The sequence below is a fragment of the Triturus cristatus genome, chromosome 2_1 (assembly GCF_964204655.1).
Source record: "Triturus cristatus chromosome 2_1, aTriCri1.1, whole genome shotgun sequence".
NCBI classification, from domain to species: Eukaryota; Metazoa; Chordata; class Amphibia; order Caudata; family Salamandridae; genus Triturus; species Triturus cristatus.
The window spans coordinates 275,121,345-275,140,924 of NC_140581.1; the positions used below are offsets into that span (position 1 = coordinate 275,121,345).

General features: G+C 47.8%; 1 protein-coding gene across 16 annotated transcripts in view; it reads left to right on the forward strand.

Moving 5' to 3' along the window:
• Nucleotides 1-19,580, forward strand: part of NIPBL (NIPBL cohesin loading factor) — a 1,722,939-nt gene that overhangs the window by 1,415,778 nt on the left and 287,581 nt on the right. For all 16 annotated transcript variants that reach the window (XM_085631078.1, XM_085631072.1, XM_085631074.1 and 13 more), the window contains 3 exons: nucleotides 1,987-2,080; nucleotides 2,164-2,318; nucleotides 15,956-16,046. In XM_085631078.1, coding sequence (XP_085487204.1) covers nucleotides 1,987-2,080; nucleotides 2,164-2,318; nucleotides 15,956-16,046 — 340 coding nt within the window. The remainder of the gene's footprint in view (nucleotides 1-1,986; nucleotides 2,081-2,163; nucleotides 2,319-15,955; nucleotides 16,047-19,580) is intronic.

The window sequence follows — 19,580 nt, forward strand, 5'->3', positions numbered from 1 at the left end:
CAATGTCAGCAGTTCTGCGTGTTGGAATTTCCAAGGCGGCACTCGCTCGGCGACGCTTTTCGTCGCGAGTGGAGTTGCGGTCTGTTGTACGCCTTTCCGCCTATACCACTTCTGCCCAGAGTGCTGAAGAAGATCAAGCGCGACCGGGCCCAAGTCATCTTGGTGGCTCCGGATTGGGCACGAAGGTACTGGTATCCCGAGCTACTCAGTATGTTGACCGATCCTCCGATACGTCTGCCCCTTCGGGGGGATCTTCTGTCGCAGCAGCAGGGGACGGTCCTCCACCCGAACCTGTCCAGCCTCCACCTCCATACGTGGAGATTGAGCGGCGGCAGTTGATGCCATTTGACTTGCCTCCTGAAGTCTGTGATATCATTCTGGCAGCCAGGCGTCCCTCCACAAAGACGGTATACGCCTGCCGGTGGAACAAATTTGTGGCATGGTGCACAGCAAAGGCTGTGGATCCCCTTTCCGCCCCTCTTTCTGAGGTTCTCCTCTTTCTTCTTTCTTTGGCCCGGCAGGGCTCTGCCCTGGGCACCTTGAAAGGTTATCTTGCTGCTCTCTCTGCCTTCTTACGGCTTCCAGATCAGCCCTCTCTTTTCAAGACCCCTGTAGTGTCACGCTTTCTTAAAGGCATTACTCAATCGTTCCCTCCTGTCCCTTTGGTAATGCCTCAGTGGGACTTGAATCTTGTCCTGACATTCCTGATGTGCGCTCCCTTTGAGCCTCTTCACAATTGTCCTCTTCGTCTTCTAACTCTTAAGACTGCTTTCCTGGTAGCCATCACCTAGGCTAGACGGGTGAGTGAGCTCCAGGCTCTATCGTCCAAGCCTCCTTTTCTATCTGTTCATCCGGACAAGGTTGTCCTTCGCCCTCGTCCTTCCTTTCTCCCGAAAGTGGTGACCCCCTTTCATCTTGGGCAATCTGTCACCTTGCCCACCTTCTTTCCGCATCCTTCCAAAGAGGAAGAGCGGCTCCACCGTCTGGACCCAAAACGTGCGCTCTCCTTTTATTTGGACCGCACTAAACCGTTCCGGGTGGACGACCAGCTTTTCGTTGGCTACGTGGGTGCAAAGAGGGGAAAAGCTTTACACAAGCGGACCATTTCCCGGTGGGTCGTTTTGTGTATAAAAATCTGTTATTCCTTGGCAAAAAAGGAACCGCCTGTTGGGCTGCGCGCCCATTCTACTCGGGCCACAGCGGCTACTACTGCTTTGGGACATTGGTCCCTTTGCAGGACATCTGTCAGGTGGCAACGTGGGCTTCGCTGCACACGTTTGCCAGGCATTATTGCCTGGACAGCCAAGTCCGGAGGGATGGCTTCTTTGGCCGTTCTGTCCTCCAGGACTTTCTGGTGTGATCTTGGTTCGCAGACCCACCACCGGAGTTGGTATTGCTTGGGTATCTATTCTAAGGTGAGGAATCTAACCAACGTGTTTCTTTCAGATGAACAAGTTACTTACCTTCGGTAACGATGTATCTGTAAGAAGCATTAGTTAGATTCCTCACCGACCCACCCATCCTCCCCGTTCTGCGAACTGACATCTAGGGTTAAGGCTATCCCTTTCAGGGCCCTAGAATTTTTTGGCACCAGTGTCGGTATCTTGCATGGCTCTGCGTTCCTGGCGCAGAAGGCTATGTACAAGAACTGACGTCAGCGCGCAAGGGCTAAGTACTCCGACGACGTCATTCCGGCGCATGACGCCGACGACGGACGCGGAGCCGCAGACGACGCCTAGCGACGCGCAATCTTCCGGATCCAGTTTGACGCCTGGGGATATTCTAAGGTGAGGAATCTAACTAACTAATGTTTCTTACAGATACATCGTTACCGAAGGTAAGTAACTTGTTCATTTGAAGTATTCTTCAAGCTGTTAACTTAAATCGGAAATTATACCTCTGACCACCATTCCCTTTTTCCCCCAGACAATGCCATTTGCAGAATAAACGGTGCATTTAATTGTATTTTTTTTTCCTTTTGCATAGGTAGTGCAGCATTGTGTCAGCTGTCTTGGATCGGTTGTTAACAAAGTTACTCAAAATTACAAGTTTGTTTGGGCCTGTTTTAATAGATATTATGGTAAGTCAAATGCTCATTTCCTACATGTAACGTATTTGCCCATGCTCTTATGCCAGATTTACTACAGTGATGTTTTCTTGTAGGTGCCCTCACAAAATTAAAAAACCAACACCAGGAAGATCCAAATAGTACTGTTCTTGCCGCAAATAAGCCGGCACTCCTTCGGTCTCTCTTTACTGTCGGGGCCCTCTGTCGTCATTTTGACTTCGATCAGGAAGAATTTAAAGGCAACAGCAAGGTAAAATTATTTGTATTGTCTACATGAACAGTATTACCTACGTTTTTCTTTCATGCTATTTCTGAACGGTTCCAATTTTATTGGTAGCGACATCATGTTGTCAAAGTCTTATAGTTGATAGCTTTCGGGGCAGGGGGGAGGGGGGGGGTAGGTTTGTATTACCCTTAAGATGAAACCAAGACGTTAGGATTTAGGGTAAAGTCATATGCATTTATGTGCTATTTGTTGCCCTTAAACCTAACTAAAAGACAGTGTGTTACTTTATAGAGACCGCAGCAAAATACTGAGACTATTAGTGAGTCTTTGTGTTGTGTGTGTTTTAAAATGGTGCATCTCCAGCTTTTTTAAAATTGGAGGAGTATTGTGGCATGGATGAGATTTTGGCCTTGTGTTTTTTCTTTTGCGCTTCTTTGCATCATGTCTGATGGTGTCCTGGCTGCAGGTATGCTGCGGGCCAACTGCAATTTTGAGCTTGTCAACCAGATACTCCAAGGCTCCAGTTTATGAATGAGGAAGTAATCTTTTTGAAGAAAGTACAGGTCGGTAAAGGGAACCTCTGAAGTTAAATTAGTACTCGGGTGATGTGGTCATATTTCTTTAGGCCCTGGAGGAGACATGTTCCTGAAAAATTTGAGGAATTCTGCCTTGATGGCTTCAGCTGTAGGCAGGTAATTGTTATCCAAGACTGGTGGACTGTCTGAAGCAGAGGAGACTCTCGCAGAATTGTCTATTGTTGGTATATTAGTGAATTTTAATACTGTTATCTGTGAGTATAGTAACAAGGGGCACCATGTCGAGGTTAAAGACGACCAAGGACAAGATGGAAATCTCAGGAGCTCTGCAGGTGGAGCAGATCTCCAGGGACAAGGAACAGCAGGCATCCATAGATGTCTACTATACTTAATATTATTTTGCAAGAAACGAACAGTTAACCATCACGTAGGTGTTTAATAATGTTATACATGTTGCTTTTTTTCAGCTTTTTTTGCTACTTCTAACTGCTCTAAATAAAAGTTATTAATATCCATAGTAATGGCGCTCAATTTAACAGCCTCAGTAGAATGAAAGGCAAATTTGGCCTTATCAGAATTCAAATGCGTGCGCTGCACATTGCAGTCTCTAACACGCTGCACCATCCTTCCAGATTGGATGGTAATGAACAGTATTTGAATCTGTACCAATATCAAGTTGCAAGGAAATTACCGTTAAATAACTTGTTTTAAATGAGGCAAAAAGTAAATCTAAAAGTAACCTAGAAATTTATTGTACTAGGCCTTCAAATTTGCAATATTCCATATTTTAACTTTTATGAACGTTTTCTACCAATGTCCTGTAAATGTATCCAAAGAACCCTAAGGGACATCTGGTATCCAGCTCATTGATACACTGGAAGGATCCAGAATGTATATGCCCACATAATCTGGTGCTGGGGTCCCAACCTGCCAACATTTTATGAGAGCTCATATTTTCAATTCAGTGCTTTCTTAAACTCTATCAAATTCCCTCATGGAACATAGCTAAAGTCATCGCATCGCCGTTTTTCTTGTTATTCCTGTTCATCTAACATTTTGGCAATAGACATTGAGAGCTACCAGAGATGCTAACCTGCAGTTGAAAGATTACTGCATTGAATTAAATTTAACAGTTAAAGTAATTGTATATATTAGGATTTAGTATCAGTGCTAGGGTACACATTAAGTTGAAGTGCATTTGTTTAGGATTAATGCCTATGATTCAGAGGTCGAAATTTAATGGAGCAAGTTGCAATGTGCAGATTTATCAAAGTTTCCACTTTGTTACCTTTAGTCCCGTGTTCCCATATTGGTTGCACACAGAGTCCTGTTGTCAAAACATCTTTATAACCTCCTGTGTCTTTGTAGATGTAGCCTTGGGGTTAAGTTATTAAATAGGCTTTGTTTTTGGGGTAGTTTAGGCCAAGGGTTAAGGTAAGATTTATAATTAGTCCTTGTGCAGTTTTAGGATAAGGTATAGATAGGGTCATGATTAGATTTAAGCCTGCATTTTGAGTCAGCATAAAGTTAAGTGTTAGGGTTTGGCAGTTTAAGGTAATCCCTTTTATCCTTGGATGTTGCTCATTCAATATAGGGGTATTCTCAATGGTAAGACTCTCAGTAAAGATACTTTGATGTACTGAATTGTGTTACATGCAGCAACATACAACTCTTCCATAACATATCCAGCCATCAGTTAGCTGTTTAGCTCTCTGTGGACTTCTAGGCTTGCAATATTGTGACAATCGCAATGAAATCTCACAATGTGTGGATGTGTATTAAAAGTTTCAACTCTGAGGGCCCCACATTCAAGAACTTTAATATCCTCTGTAAGGAGATGGCTTTTTTGTATGGTCACTCAAGTTTTTGGGCTGATGGTGCTAGTTTTTCGACTCAAAGTTCACCGATGCCTGCTAACCAGACCTCAGTGCTGGTCCCATTACCCATAAACTGGTATGTCGAATTGGCACATAACTAATTGGCTAAATTAACTTAGCGGTAAGCCCCTGGTAAATGGTACCCAGGGCGTGTGAGTTAGAGAGTCTCTCTAGGGATGGCAGCACTGGTTGTTACACCCCAGGTGTGACACGAGTAAAACAAGACTCCCAGTCCGCCATCTGTAGACTTTGCCATTTATAGTAATGGAAGTCACCCCAATGGCAGGCCTATCGAGTCCTAAGGCATGGTGCAACATCTCACATGCAGAACATGTCATTTTACATGTTCTGATAGTAAAGACGCGAAACTGTCATTTTTACTGTGGAACGGTTTAGTCACCCAATTGGCAAGTACAGAGTTAATCGCTGACCCCTCAGCTGTGCTAACTCTGAAACAGTGCAACCAAAGTGGATCATCCAAGGTATCAAACAACTTTATACATTAAGCCCAACTTGATTCTCAGGGTGAAATTAATGTGGCAAGTTGTAGTGTACAACTTTAGCAAAATTGGCTCTTTGTGTTGCCTTTAGTCACCTATTCCCAATCTGGTTGCACACAGTGTCTTTTTGCCAAGACAGCTTTCTGACCTCCTGTGGATACATGCTAACAACCCCCAGGAAAGGATACAATAGGGTCCTGCTCTGGAAGGAGATGTCACCTCCCTACTGCGGGAAGCCATGCACGTGTAGGTCCAAAAGGCTAGCTTCAAAGGAGAAGCTGCATCTGAAGGGCAAATGGGTAACCCTTGAGAGAGGGGCTGCTCCAGGCAGACAGGATCGCACTTGGGACAAGAGAGGGGAAAGGAGTTGCCAAACCTGTTTTCCAGGGGCTTTCAGGGGGCCCACTTGGTAGCCACACTTCTGAGTTGGGCTAGAGAGCTCCACCTGCCAGGAGAGGGGTCCTTGACACAGTGGAAGAGGCCAGAATGGTGCATTCGGGGATGCTCAGATGACGGACTTCGCAGGAAGTGGTCATCAGGTGGGAGGGACCCTGGTAGCCCATTGGCTCCCAACCTCATCCTCCCCTGAGAGCATTTTTTGAGCATAAGTAGAGCACCCCTGGCACCCCATACTCAGATATCGACTGGACTGGAAGAAGGACCAAAGGAGGACTGCCCTGCTGTATCGTTACCAGCAAAGAGAAGCTGAACCGGAGTGGACTGCACCTGTGGAACCTGGTATCTAGCAAAGAAGAGGGACTGTGCCTGCTGTGTCCTGCTCGGGGAGAAATTGTCTGCAGAGCCCAGCCAAAGACAAGTGTCTTCAAGCATTAGTGGGCTGGTCTCCTTTTCACAGCACAGAAATACAACAGCTGAGAAGCCTGCTGCGGCAATTTTGTAGTCCAGAATCTTAAACCCACTGCCAGCGGCCACCGTGCAGCACCAGGGAACAGGACCAGATGCACAAAGTTGCACCCAAGTTTGCCGAACCCTGGAGTGTCGTCTGAGTGCAACTGGGAACTATAGAGGACGAGTTGTCGACCCAGGAATGGTTGCCCTGTGACCACAACACTGGGTGACTGGTAGTTCAGTGGTGATGGACTTCTGCTAGCACAGAGGGACGACGACCCTGTGACCAGGACAGCATCACTCCATTCATGGACCGAGGAAGCAGGACCCCAGTCAACCACATTGCATCTATAGCATCCTTTAAGAATCCACCATCCCCTGCTTCAGGACTACTTCCATAGGAAAGCCCTGCAAAGGATAAAAGTGCCTGGAACTGAAACTGACTGAAGACTGCTTTACCTGTTGTGGTAAAGGTTTCTGAGGACCTTGCTGGTTCCCCCTGACTAGCTCCCTACTGAAGTTGACCATCTAAAGTTACTCCAAGTAGCCACATTACAACTAGCCCAGACTTTTTAATGAAAAAGTTTTTAAGTGTTAAATTCATTGAATTTGCCAGTGTTTGTGTGTGGTTAAGTAAAAGGTCTAGATTCATTGTTTCTTCCAAAATGTATGTTTCTGAAACCCTTAAGTCCTTAAATTCAAACAAATATACTTTATTTTTATAAATTGGTGTCGTAGTACTGGAGTATAGAGTTTTTTTCTACAATTGTTTTGGTGATGTTTAAATGTTTCACACTTGTTCCTTTGTGTAAGCCTTAGAGCTACAGCTACTCGGGGTTGAGCTGAAGGCTTAACAAACGAAACCTGACTGGTCCTAAAGCGGTTGGGAGTGTATTGCACCGTGAGGTCATATAATACACGCCATTTCCTCACAGCAGTCTTCACCAATCGTTATGCAAAGGGTGTTAAAAGTATTACTACTTCATTCTATGGTTTTAAAGATGAATTTTTTGAGAGAAGTACTCCAGCCTGGTCAAGCGCCTATATAACCTCTATTGCTGTTTAGAGGCACTTATGGATACAGTCTTGATCATTTTGTCAAAGCTGTGTTCAAGATCATCAGTTAATAGGCAGGTTGCTCACCAGCATCATCCAGCAACAGGCAACCCTGATTTTCTTACACAGCATTCTACACTAGAGAGTTGCGTGCTGCAGGCGTCCACTGGTTAAGTAAATCCCAACGCCTTCACCAGCACCTCACCAAATCGAGAGTCCAAGAAAATAGAGACATTTGGCAAATGTATATTTTCCTCAACAGGCCTAGTTGTACGTTCAGTAAATGCCAGCTGTCTCCTAGGCTGCTACTTCCATGCCATATAGGACACGGCGGCCCAGGAATTACCTGCAGTTCCAATACTACCTCAGGGCATCCCTGACCCAAATTTTCCAGAATAGCTGGCATACAGAAAAGTTTGTAATTTGGCTGGTGTGTTCACGACCAACTCCTTGAGTCAGGCAATGGGTTCCAGTGCGGTACTTCAGCACCTCACCTGGATGCAGTCTACAGGGTTTTCCTGGGATGTCCAGGTATCTTTGTTGGACATGCAGTTTGATGGTTCTTGCCTTTTTGCCAGCAAGGCACATTTAGCCCTTGAGGGGTTTGAGGAAAGCAGGGTTGCAGCATGTTTCTTGTATCTTTCTGCCCCACCAGGCAGTTCCAATAATTTTGCTCCCTCTGTGGCAAGTATTAGCACTATTGCCAGCATCTGGTCCCTCCGCCAGTACAGCAGCTCTTTCATCCTTTATTGTGGCCAAGGCTGTGGCCCACAGTCTGAAATCCCAGGACAGCAGGAACAATGTGCAGCATGGTACCCTGCCTTTCTAGCATCCACAGCCACTAAACTGCTTCAGTATGTCCTTCTTGGCTTACAGCCACCCAGTCGGAGGCAGGATCCAATATTTGTCTCAAGGCTGATGAGGCATCATTTCAGACAAGTGGGTCCTCCAAATTGTACATCGGGTCTAGGCCCTCCCATTTCTTTCCACCACCATTGGAGCAGCTGATGGAGGACCATCTTTCCATCTTGCAAGAGGAAGGGCAAGCCCTTTTGGCCAAAGTGATCATAGACAGCGTTATTCTTTCAAAAGTAGGAGCAGGGTGTTATTCCCTCTAATTCGTTGTGTTGCAGAGATTCAGTGCAAACACAGAACTATGCATAGGATTATGGGACCTTAGTATATAGGGACTGAGTTGTCCTTCCACCTTAGTACCCATGAGCCCAGGCCCGACTAGCTATAGTGTCTCACTTGCCCTCCTACATACAAATGAACAAGTGATTGGACACCTCAGAACTCAACACTCCCGACTCTCTCAGGAATCGCAGTTACAAGACACACCCTTTCACTCACATTCTTGTCCTTGTCCACAATAAGATCTGACAGACACAAACAAGTTTAAAATATTTTTTTTTTTGCTGCATACGTGCCACAATAAGCAGAAAAATTGCATAGCACAAAGACAGTCAGCATAGCGAGTAGTCCTTAAATCATAAAGGGAGCTGTCCTATTGAAAGACAGCTTAGCCTAACCTCCCTCCCCTTGCACATTGGCAGGATGATTATATATTAGATCATCTCTGGGTGTTACCTGCAGACCCCGTACTTCAGTCTATAGATGGTAGTTCCACATCATAGGTGCTGTCATGTTCTTCTCACTGAAAAGGTCCCTCTCCAAGTGTTCGCTACCTATCCGTGAATTCCAATAAGACCAAAGTACCAAAACAGCTGCATCTGTATGTTTTGTCTAGGTGCTAGGGCCTGACCAGAACAGAATAACAAGCGGCATTGTTGTTTGACCTTGTTCACAATGTTCAGACTAAATCCCAGGAACCTGCAAAGTGTGAACTCCGCATTGGTTCTCATGTGAAAATATTAAAAGCAGTATTAGCAAAATAAACGCATGTAGTAACATGTGCAAAGCAGCCGACAATCTGCAGCATGCTCATGCCAGCTTAGGTAAGACGACAATGTCCCCATGGGCCATGTGACACTTGTATCGAAGAAGGACAGAGGCCTTTGTTTTATTTTAGTTCTGCACTCGCAAATTGCCTTCCTGCAGAAGGACAAAGTCAAGATGCTAATGCTAGCACAGGTCCTTTCTGCCCAATGCCCTTAATACTGGATGTGTGGAAAGTGCCTCTTTTGACATGGTTAGCCCCCACATTTTTCTTGTAACATGTAATTTCGAATGAAAGTGCACAGGGTCCCTGCTAACCTGTTCCCCAGTGACAGATCTCTTTCCTAAAACTGTATCACGATTGGCACAACTTCAGCGACCCCTGTAAGTCCCCAATAAATGGTACCTAGAGCATCGGGACTGAAGATGGTCCACTAGGGCTGCAGCAAAAATTGTGCCACCCTATTGACACCTCATCAAAACCACCATTGCTGGCTGTGTGTCTTCGTGCAGAGAAAGCTGAAGTGTCCAGATCGCACACATCCCTGTGTGCCATACCCCCAGGCACTTCATAAGGTATATGTAAGTCACCCCTATGGCAGGCCTTACAGCCATTTAGCAGGGTCACTATATCACGTGTGGGCTAATCTGCCTGAGCAGATATGACCCTACAATATCTTAGTTCATTTTTGGATATTGTAAGTGCACTGGGAAGCAATACAACTCGTAATAATGGTCTGGGCACCCATTATTACGAGTTCTCCAGTACCATGATGGCTTCACTGTACCCAGGGAAGTTTGGCACCAAACATCCTGTCTTAATAAATCCCCACAGTTGCTAGTTTGGGATTTATTAATAAATGCACATGGAGGACTACTTAGAGGTGCCCCTTGAAAACCTACCAAACACTGGTGTGGTCTCTTGACTAGTTTTAGCCAGCCTGCCACCACCAGGCGTGTTTCTGATCTCAAGGGGTGAGAGCCTGTGCTCTCAGATGCCAGGAACACTGCCTGCTCTGGGTAGAGGTGTTTCACACCTCCTCCAGGCCGGACTGGCATTCCAAGGCGGGAAGCTTCAAAGGCGATGCTGAAATTGAACCCAGGCATCTCCGGATAGTGGAGGATGTCAACCCCTCTGTCCTGCTCCACATTTGGTGGGAGGTCAGGTGGGAAAATTAGGCAGATTAAGAGGTTGTCCCACATTCTACCAGCACCACCCTTAAGGTGGAGCAGGAGATGGGGACCCTACTTTTCAGATCCCTCCATCCTGTTTGAGAGGGAATTAGCCGATAAGGGTCAGGGTTGTGCCCATTCCACAAAGGAAGTGGTCACTTTGAGGGCGTAGAAAGCCTAAAGGTAGGTAGCCCATTGGCTACTACCTGCCTCCTTCGGTAACTCCCCTAAATTTTATATTTAGGTGGCACCCCTGGACCCTGAAATTTTGATTCGAGTGACCCAAGAAGAAAGCTAATAATTGCTGCTGACCCTAGAACAGAGTACCTGCTGTAGAATTGTGGCACAAAACCCTGCCTGCTGTCTCCAAGAACTCAACCATCATGGTGTGTTGTCTCGTCCTGCTGCTGTGAGGCCTCCAAGAACCCCGGAGCACCCCCAGTCCTTCGCCAATCGCCAGAGAACTCCCTTGGAGTAGAACTACTCCTCTGCAGCCCACAGGCACTGATCCAGCAGAGTCCAGTTTACCGACTTGCTTCTCCTCGGTGACTTCGACACAGCACCCAAGCAGGAGGAGGTACACCCGCTCCAAAGGGTTAGATCTGTCCCCCACTAAGTGAGAGTACTCCAGCACCTACCTACTTTTTTAGTTATGATTTTTTAAAAAGGTCACGGTTATGCACAATTACGCACAATGGAAATCTATGTAGAAAATGTGAGAACCAGCTGTCCTCCAATGGTCCTGAGGCCCTTGCTACCTGATCCCTCGTTTGAGGTCCCCCAGACTTACCTGTAAGTCTCAATGTGCAGCCTGTTTCAAGGTGGCCCCGTCTATGTAGCACACCAGCTACTAACGACCTTGGCAACATGCTCCTTGTCGAATCTGGGACGCTCTCACCGATCTGATGGTGGGACCTTGGCCTGCTGCTACTTTGAACCTCAAAGGTGAACCCCTAGAACAAACTGTACGATTTTATTTATATTTTAGTTTTTTTCCATAGACTTCTATTGTGCATAATTGCGCACAACGGTGACCTATTTTACGAACTTTGAAAAATCATAATTAAAAAAGTACTTACCTGTTCCACTGCGGAAGCTTACAGACCATATGTGCGAACAATTGGAGGCCCCAATCACTGTAGACGAGCTGACTGGAGCCCTCAATGCACTACATCCAGGGCGGACCCCTGGTCCAAATCGATTCCCTATGGAATTCCTGCGGCCGAATATGCACCTCTTAGGCACCCATCTATTGTCGGCAATACAGGAGGCCCTGGACGAAAACGTGTTGCCCCAGGATTGGCGACATGCGGAAATAGTCCTATTTCTCCAGCCCGGCCGCCCCCCCGGAGGACCCTTCCTCATATCACTCCATTTCCCCCATCAATTTTGAGCCTAAATTATTGGGGAAAGTCCTCGCCGACCGCCTGCGCACATGTCTTAGATCTGATCCATCCCGATCAGTCGGGATTCATGCCCCAAAGAGCCACCCGACATAACATCCGGAGAGTACACAATGCTATGGCAGCAGCCCCAGCGCTGGGTCGACCAGCGGCCATGCTACTAGCCGTTATCGACAAAGCCTTCTACTCCCTTTGTTGGGTATACCTCTTTCAATTGCTCGAGGTGATTAACTTTGGCCCACGCTTCATTGCTTATGTACTCCTGCTATATACAAACTTAACAGCATCTGTACGCATAGCGGGGCGCCGCTCCGATCCCTTCCCTATCCAAAGAGGCACTAGACAGGGCAGCCCCCTGTTGTTCGCCCTCACGGTTGAGCCACTAGCGGCATGGGTCAGGGGCGATCCGGAGCATTGAGTGGTCTCGGTCGAGATCTTACCGTATCGCATTATACGCAGACGTAGTCTTATTTTTTGTGACGGACCCATGGTTCTCGGGGCCCCGCATACTGGAAATCCTCAGAGTTCGGGGAAACTTCAGGTTTACAAACAAACCCCGCTAAATCCGTGCTCTTCCCAGTGTGTGGTAACCAAGGACGCACGTCCTTGGCATCGCGTTTGTCCCACGCGACAGACGGTTTTAAATATCTGGGCATCTTTGTGTCGCCATGCCCTTAAGTCTCGTGGGCCCATGATATCACTCGATTGATGGCAGGCCTGGACAGTGAAAAGACAATATGGTCCTCTCTTCCCCTGTCCCTTTACGGGCGATCGGCTATCTTCAAGATGGTATCGCTACCTTGGATTCTATATCGCCTCCAAAAGTTCCCATATAACATTCCACGCTACTGGTTCGCACAGGTCAACGCCATACAAAACAAATTCCTCTGGAATGGTGGGGTGGTCAGGGTTGCACTCCGCACATGCATCCAATCCACATACTGTGGGGGGATCGCGGCAACAGACATGTATTCTTATTATGCTGCATCCCCTCTACTTGTGGTAAACGAATGGTGGTATAACTCTCCCACGGACCCGGCCTACGCATTCGAGCATGTGGCAATGGAACAAACTCCCCTCCTCCAACTCCTGTATAGTGCCACGCGCCTAGATCTTTTACCTCCAGGAGGTAAAGTCGTAATACAGCTGTGGCGGACTACAGTCCGACAGATGGGTTGGAGCGGGACGCTGACCTGGACGACCCCACTATGGCAGGGTACATACCTCCGTTCATTGGCTGCCCAGGTGGGGGTTCCGGGAGTGGGATCTAGTGGGGCTATCGACCCTTGGCGATGTGATGCGGGTCAGTACACTGAAGTCCTTCCAGAAACTACAAGACGAGTTTACATTACACAAAACACATTTCTACAAATACCTCCAACTCAGTCATGCGTTGACTCCCCTGATCCGCACGCTCGAGTCTCTTCCGGAATTCCACCCATTAGAGGGCCGTCTGCAGATGGGAGATTTGGGCCTGCACAAGATCAAGCAAATATACCAGACCCTGACGACCCACACACAGATAACGCTAGACAAGACAAGGCTTGCGTGGCAAGCCGACATTCCTTACATAACTGACGACGACCGGGCTGAGGCCATTGCTAGCCCACGGGGCGCAGCGGTCTCTACCCGATATCGACTGATACAGTTTAAATATCTCCACCAATATATTATACCCGGACCAGACTTTGGCGGATGGCAGTGATTAATTCCCCTACATGCCTCCTGTGTGATCGAGAAGACAGGACATTCTTTCATACAGTTTGGAGCTGTACGGTGCTAAAACCCTTCTGGCGAAGAATCATGTCTTGAGGTTCAGCATTGTCTGCAGTTTAAGTTGTATCACCTGAATGTTTGGCAGGTGTTTGAAAATGCTCAAAATGTTGGGACTTCAGCGTTATCAATCTGTTTTCTTTGCACCCTGACGGTTTTTGTAGGGCAATTGCTCAATTAACTGTGGAGAAGTGTGGCTCAATGATTAGAGCGGCAGACCCTGATGCAGAGGTCTAGCCCGGGACCAGGGTTCAATTCCCTGCCTCGGCGGGTCTTGGGCTCAAAATTCCACGGACCTGATAATTCTCGCCTCGGTGCCATTCCAATCATGGAGTCCCACTCTGCAACTCTGGGCAATAGCTTGCTTAATCTCCACAACGGCCCCCACAACGCTAAGGATGCCTGGCCTCCACCTTGGGGGTGCCCAGGAGTGGACGCCTCACAGGGAAAGCCAGGATGGGTTCCACAGCGGTATTCGTACAAGCGCCTTGAGACCCTTGCGGGTGAGTAGTGCGCTATACAAGTATCAATTTAGATTTACATTTACGATTTTCAAATGAATAACCAAATTAAATTTGTTTAAAAAAAAAAAAAGGACTTAATTGTGAACAAAGTTCTTGGTCTTAAAATTATATATATATATATGTGTAATTTTAGCTAAGTGGTCTCGGATTTGTTCATGAGTGTGTCTTTTTAATTGCCTCTGTGAGTACAACAAATGCTTAGAACTACCCTCCGATAAGCCTAACTGCTTGCCCAACTTACAGCGGATAGACCTTTAGTATTATCTACTTTTTCCTCTGTATACCGATCTGGATCTCCCTGGACTCTCTGCACAGTGTATTTCGTTTTAGTTCACCATATAAAGCGCCAGCTTCCTGCACCGGATGATGGCATTGGACCTGCAGAGCCCTTTATCTCAATATTCCTGGCCTGCATGCTTACAGGCTTTACCTGCGGTTCACAGTCTGTCAGGCGCATTTTCAGTTTGCAGTGCTCCCTTTTAGCCTAACAAGTGCCCCTCTGGTGTTCATGAAAGTGATGATGGTGGTCGTCTCAGCAACCTTCAGTGGTTGGAGTACCAGTCTTCCCCTACCTTGACTACTGGCTATTGAAGGCACAACCACATTCAGATAATTCGAACTGCCTAACATCATTTGGGTTCACTATCAGCACGCCAAAGTCACACCCTACTGCTTTACGGTTGAGTGAAAATACCTTGATTTACTTGACCTTGTAAATTCTACATCTCAGAAACCCTCAGATGGGTCATTTTTGTTGTGGTGTCTAGAATTCGGTCTATTTTAATAAATTGGTATCAGATTTCTTTGGTGTCTTGTCAATTCTTTCTTGAATTGTTTTGATGCTGTCTGAATTCTTTACATTTGTTTGTTTAAGCCCTGCTGTTAAGAGCCACAGCTACCCAGGTTGAGCTGTAGGTTTGACAAACAGAACTTAAGGACCCTAAACGGGTTGGTAAGTGTATTACATGGTGAGGTCTCACAACCACTCCATATAATAACACCTTTTTCTCACATCTAGGGACTGATCCTGTTTAACATGTGGCACCCCCAAAGGAAGTAAAAACTGCTCTAATTTTGATAGTTTACATCTCAACACAAGGATAGCAGGTCAGTTAGTATGATAGTCTGCCAAATAGATTGATTTAGAGCAGCTAAAGAATGATTCCCAGAAAAATAATCTGGAACTTTCCCTGCAAATCAAAAGCCCTTTTCTGATGGATACAGCTCCATGAAAACTCTTCACCTTTTGAATATTCCCAGCTGCGACATGGTGTGCTTCATGAATAAAGTCAGCTCGCGCACTGGTCCACAGTACGTACAAAAGCTGGTAGCTCCTGATTAGCCCTCCCGCACGCTGCACATGATTCTTCTACATTTTCCCTGAAGTCAATCGTGCGCACATGTGGGATCGTTCCATTTCCTACCTGGGCCCCAAGCTAAGGAACACTGTCCGTGAGAAGCTGTACATCACTTACCATTTTTTTGCTTGAATTTGAAATCTTGTTGGTTTTAATCTGCTTTTAATTGACCCTTCATGCCTTACCTGCTGCTAAAATGCTGGGAAACCCTATTTGGGTTGGTACACACTATACAAGAGATTTAATAATAATCTGTAAAATGTGGCAGCCATTTGGAAACCATGAAAATTGTGATGGTTGCCCTGTTTAGAAGAATAATCTCAGACTGGGAACACTATATAAGATGAGCCCATGATAATATAAAGATTGTATTGGGATTCTCTCAAAAGATGAGAAGCACTTGCACCTCCATATATAGCATGTTTCTCAGGAAAGTAAAGGATTTGAAGGGTGTCCTATGCAGCAGCATCCCCTCCCGCACACACACATTATGTAAGAAATGTTATCTCTCTGCTTTATAATTTTTATGGGTAGCTGTTTTGGAAACGAAGCATAGTAATGTGAGTTGCGACTGTCAAGCAGATAGTCACAGTTTATGTCTGACTCTCTAAAGTAGATTTTGAGATGCTAGTAGCCAGTCAAGATGCAACATTGTTTTGTGCAGCTGTTGGATTTATTATTCTGACTAGTCTCTACTTTATTGTCTTTGATAGGTAAACATAAGAGATAAAGTTCTTGAGCTATTGCTGTATTTTACTAAACATTCGGATGAAGAGGTCCAGACAAAAGCCATTATTGGCTTGGGTAAGTAGTGATGATGTAATATTGTACATGTTGATTGCTTTGTTTTTCTGAAGACAAGTTTAGCAGCGTGAATCCCTTTCTGGATTCTCATGCTGTGCATCATTCCGCCATCTATTGGTTGGGTCCGGATTTGTCTTTTTTTTTTCTTTTCTTTTCTTGGTTTGGTCGCTGTCGACCACCGTTTGGTGCCAGGTGTGATGTCAGACGGTGTCCTGGAGGTTGATTTGCACGGTGGCCATCTTCAGATTCCTTTTCCCACCGTTGGGTTTGTAAGCAAGACGGGAAGCTCTGAAGAAAGTTTGCATTTTCCCGCAAAAAATTTAAGAAAAGATCGGAAGGATCAACGAGAAGAGATGGATCAATGACGCAGAGTAGTAGACTGAAGTAGAGCGGCACTTTTTCAACAACAGAGGACCGCTCCGGGCCACAAATGGCGAGGTAGGGGCCATGGAGAAGACCCCTTTTGAATTCTGCCCAAAGTGCCATCACAAATATGCACAGAGTGATCCACACAACGTGTGCAACCTCTGCCTACCCAAGGATCACCAGGATAAAGACTGAGGCCTGTGCAGCGTTCCTGCCGAAGACTCTCGACGCGCCTAAATCAGAGACAGGCCCACTACACCACGATATCGCAGCCTACTAAGAAACCTTCCATGAGGGAGATGGGTTCTCTAGCGACGAAGAGGAGCATGCAGCTCCTGCAGAATCAACACATGAGGGATCGGACGTCAAAGTTCTAGAAAAGGACGTCGAAAAAATCCGCGCCGAGAAGGAGACGAAGGAGTCGAAGAAGAAGACGGAAAGACCTTAAAATCTGTCGAAACCGAAGGGCCCGACCCCAAACAAAAAGGGGATCGAAGCTCAGCCCCGATCAAAAGAAACCCATGGCACCCACCCAAGGGTTGCCGAAAAGGGGAGATCGTAGAAGACTCCAAAGCCAAGGGTCGACGACAACGAACCTACAAAAAGGCCTCAACGCCTAAAACTAATGTTGGTGCCGAAAAGAAAAGGAAGACCCCGGCATCCGACGCCGAAAGGGTCCTCAAATTCGAAAATAAGGCTCGAGGAAGAAATGGCAGCGCTATTACAAAGAAAAAAGGAATTCAATGAATCATTGAAAGAGTATCGAATCCCTAAAGCACCGGAAGTCGAACCGGAAACAGTCGACGCCGAAGAGGCTGAAGACGCAGAAGAAGAGGAAGATGCTATCCTCCAATCTCCACCGATGCCGGAACCTCGAGGTGAAGATCCAGAGGAATACGGAAACATGCCAGAGGAGGAGGATAACGAAGAAAACTTCGAGGACGAGTGGAACGATCTCGACACCGAGAGTCCAGAGGAGGAAATCTGCAACTTTCCCTTGAAAGCATCTCCTCCAGATGACATTGCTTCCTACAATCAAATCGTTAAAAGGGCTGCCAGACAGTTTGGGGTGCCCCTAGAGGAAGAAAAGGGGGATGCATGTTTCCTGCTGGAAACCCTGGCACCTGCAACAAAGGGAACACAATATCTACCCATGTTGCCAAGTATTCTGGACCAAGGCAAGGAAGCCTTCAAGGAGCCAGCTTCCAACAGAGGAGTATCTCCTAGAGTGGAGAAAAAATACAAACCCTCTTAAAAAGACCCTAAATATATACAGGGAAATGTTACACCAGATTCCATCATCGTAACAACAGCCAGAAGAAGAGCTGACGCAGTCTCCAACACAGGACCTGCACCAGAAATGGAGAGCAAAAGGATGTACTTGGTGGGTAGAAGGATGGAGAAAGAAGCAGCAACGCAGTGGCGCATTGCCAACTCAAATGCCCTGCTGAACAGATATGGCCACCAACAGTGGAATGAAATGGAGGGGTGTATAAACAAACATCTGATAGAGACTACTAGCCACAGATTCCTAAACGTAGAATTATCCCCACGCGTGAGACTGGACCCGGAAAACTTTCTTTGCCCCAGCATCCCTGCGCGCCTGGGGCGGTACCACATGACTTGGCCTTGACGTCGTCCGCGAGCGTGACGTCAGCGAGGTCACATAAGCCCCACCCGGCGCACTGACATCAGTTTTCTTCTTTTCCACGTGCAGCGCAGATCCGGATCGTGTCCCTGCCTGTTTTCAGGCCTTCTTTTTCACACTTTGCCTTGTGGGACAGTGTGCGAATGCCTTCGGGCTTTAAGGCGTGCTCGTCTTGCGCGCGTCAGATGTCGGTGACGGATCTTCATCCTATTTGCATGTGGTGTTTGGGCAAGCACCATGATTCCACGGACTGCGACGCTTGCCAGCATCTGAAGCCTAAGTTCGGGCGGGAGCGCCGGATGAAGCTCCTTTCAGCCTGGTTGTCCAGATCTGTGTCATCTCTGCGTCCGCCCCCTGCGGAAGGGTTCAAGAATCGCCGCTTTCGCTTCCGACATCGCCCGTCACCGAGGCCTCTAGGGCGTTGCTCGCCCATCGGTAAGTCTTACAGCTTGTCCCCGAGACCTGGTCCTCGCACTGCGGAGTGCGTGGGTTCTCCGTGGGACCGGCAGCCTCATTTGTCGCCACCCTACCCGCTGTTTCCCGGCGCCCGGGCGACCAGGGCACAAATGGAGGCCTATGCTGCGGCACTGCAGGCTTCCTTGGCCCCTCCTCCGCCTCTTCCTGGGACGTCCAAGGATCCCTTGCCACGTGCGGGGCCTTCCTTGGCGTCGCTGGCGGCTCCGGCGCCAATGGGTTCGGCTTCAGGTGTTGGAGGTGTGGTGCCGTCGGGGTGCGGCCCTACGGGGGTTCCCCTCTTCAGCCCACGGCGCCTCTGCTTTGCCGCAAACCCCCTAGGGGGTTGCCTGGAGCCGAACTGATGCAGTTCAGGTGCCGCTGGCTGTCGGCCCTGGCGGCGCCGCAGTTGCTGTCTAGGGGACGGGGCGCGTCTCCTGGTCCCTCTCGTCTCTCCATGCAGGTGGCTGCTTCGTCGGAGGTCGAGTTGGCGCCTTTTCGGCGCCGTTTTTTCGCTGCCCCGGAGCTGGCACCACCCCATTTTCCTGGGCCGCAAGTGGTGAGGGAGGTAATCTCGGTGTCCCCTCCGGTGCCGGACGACGACACGCCGGCGCCTGTGGCGGACTCCACCGTGCCGGGTCGTCGACTCTTCTCCTGAGGCCCCCTCCTCTCCGGAAGTTCGTCAACTTTTTGTCTCTTCTCCGGAGACGGTTCGCCGCGTCGTGGACTTTTCCCCAGCGTCTTCCAGGAAGGGCTCCTCGCCGTCCCCGTGGCCACAGCCTTCCCCGGAGGCACCTCAGGTCCCCCACTAGTCTGTGAATCTTCCACCGTTCCGGGGCTGGCCATTTCTTCCTCCGGCTGGACTCTGGGATGGCTGGATTAGTTTACAGCCGTCACCCACGGAGGAATTGCTTCCTCCCCCCCTCGACGCCCTACGGAGGCGAGTGCAGCCTTTTCCTGGACCATTTCCATGGCTGCTGGCATTTTGCACATGGGTGACCCCGCCACCCCATTCCCTACGGACCATTTGCTTGAGTTTCTCCACCAGGGCTCTGGTGGACGGAAGC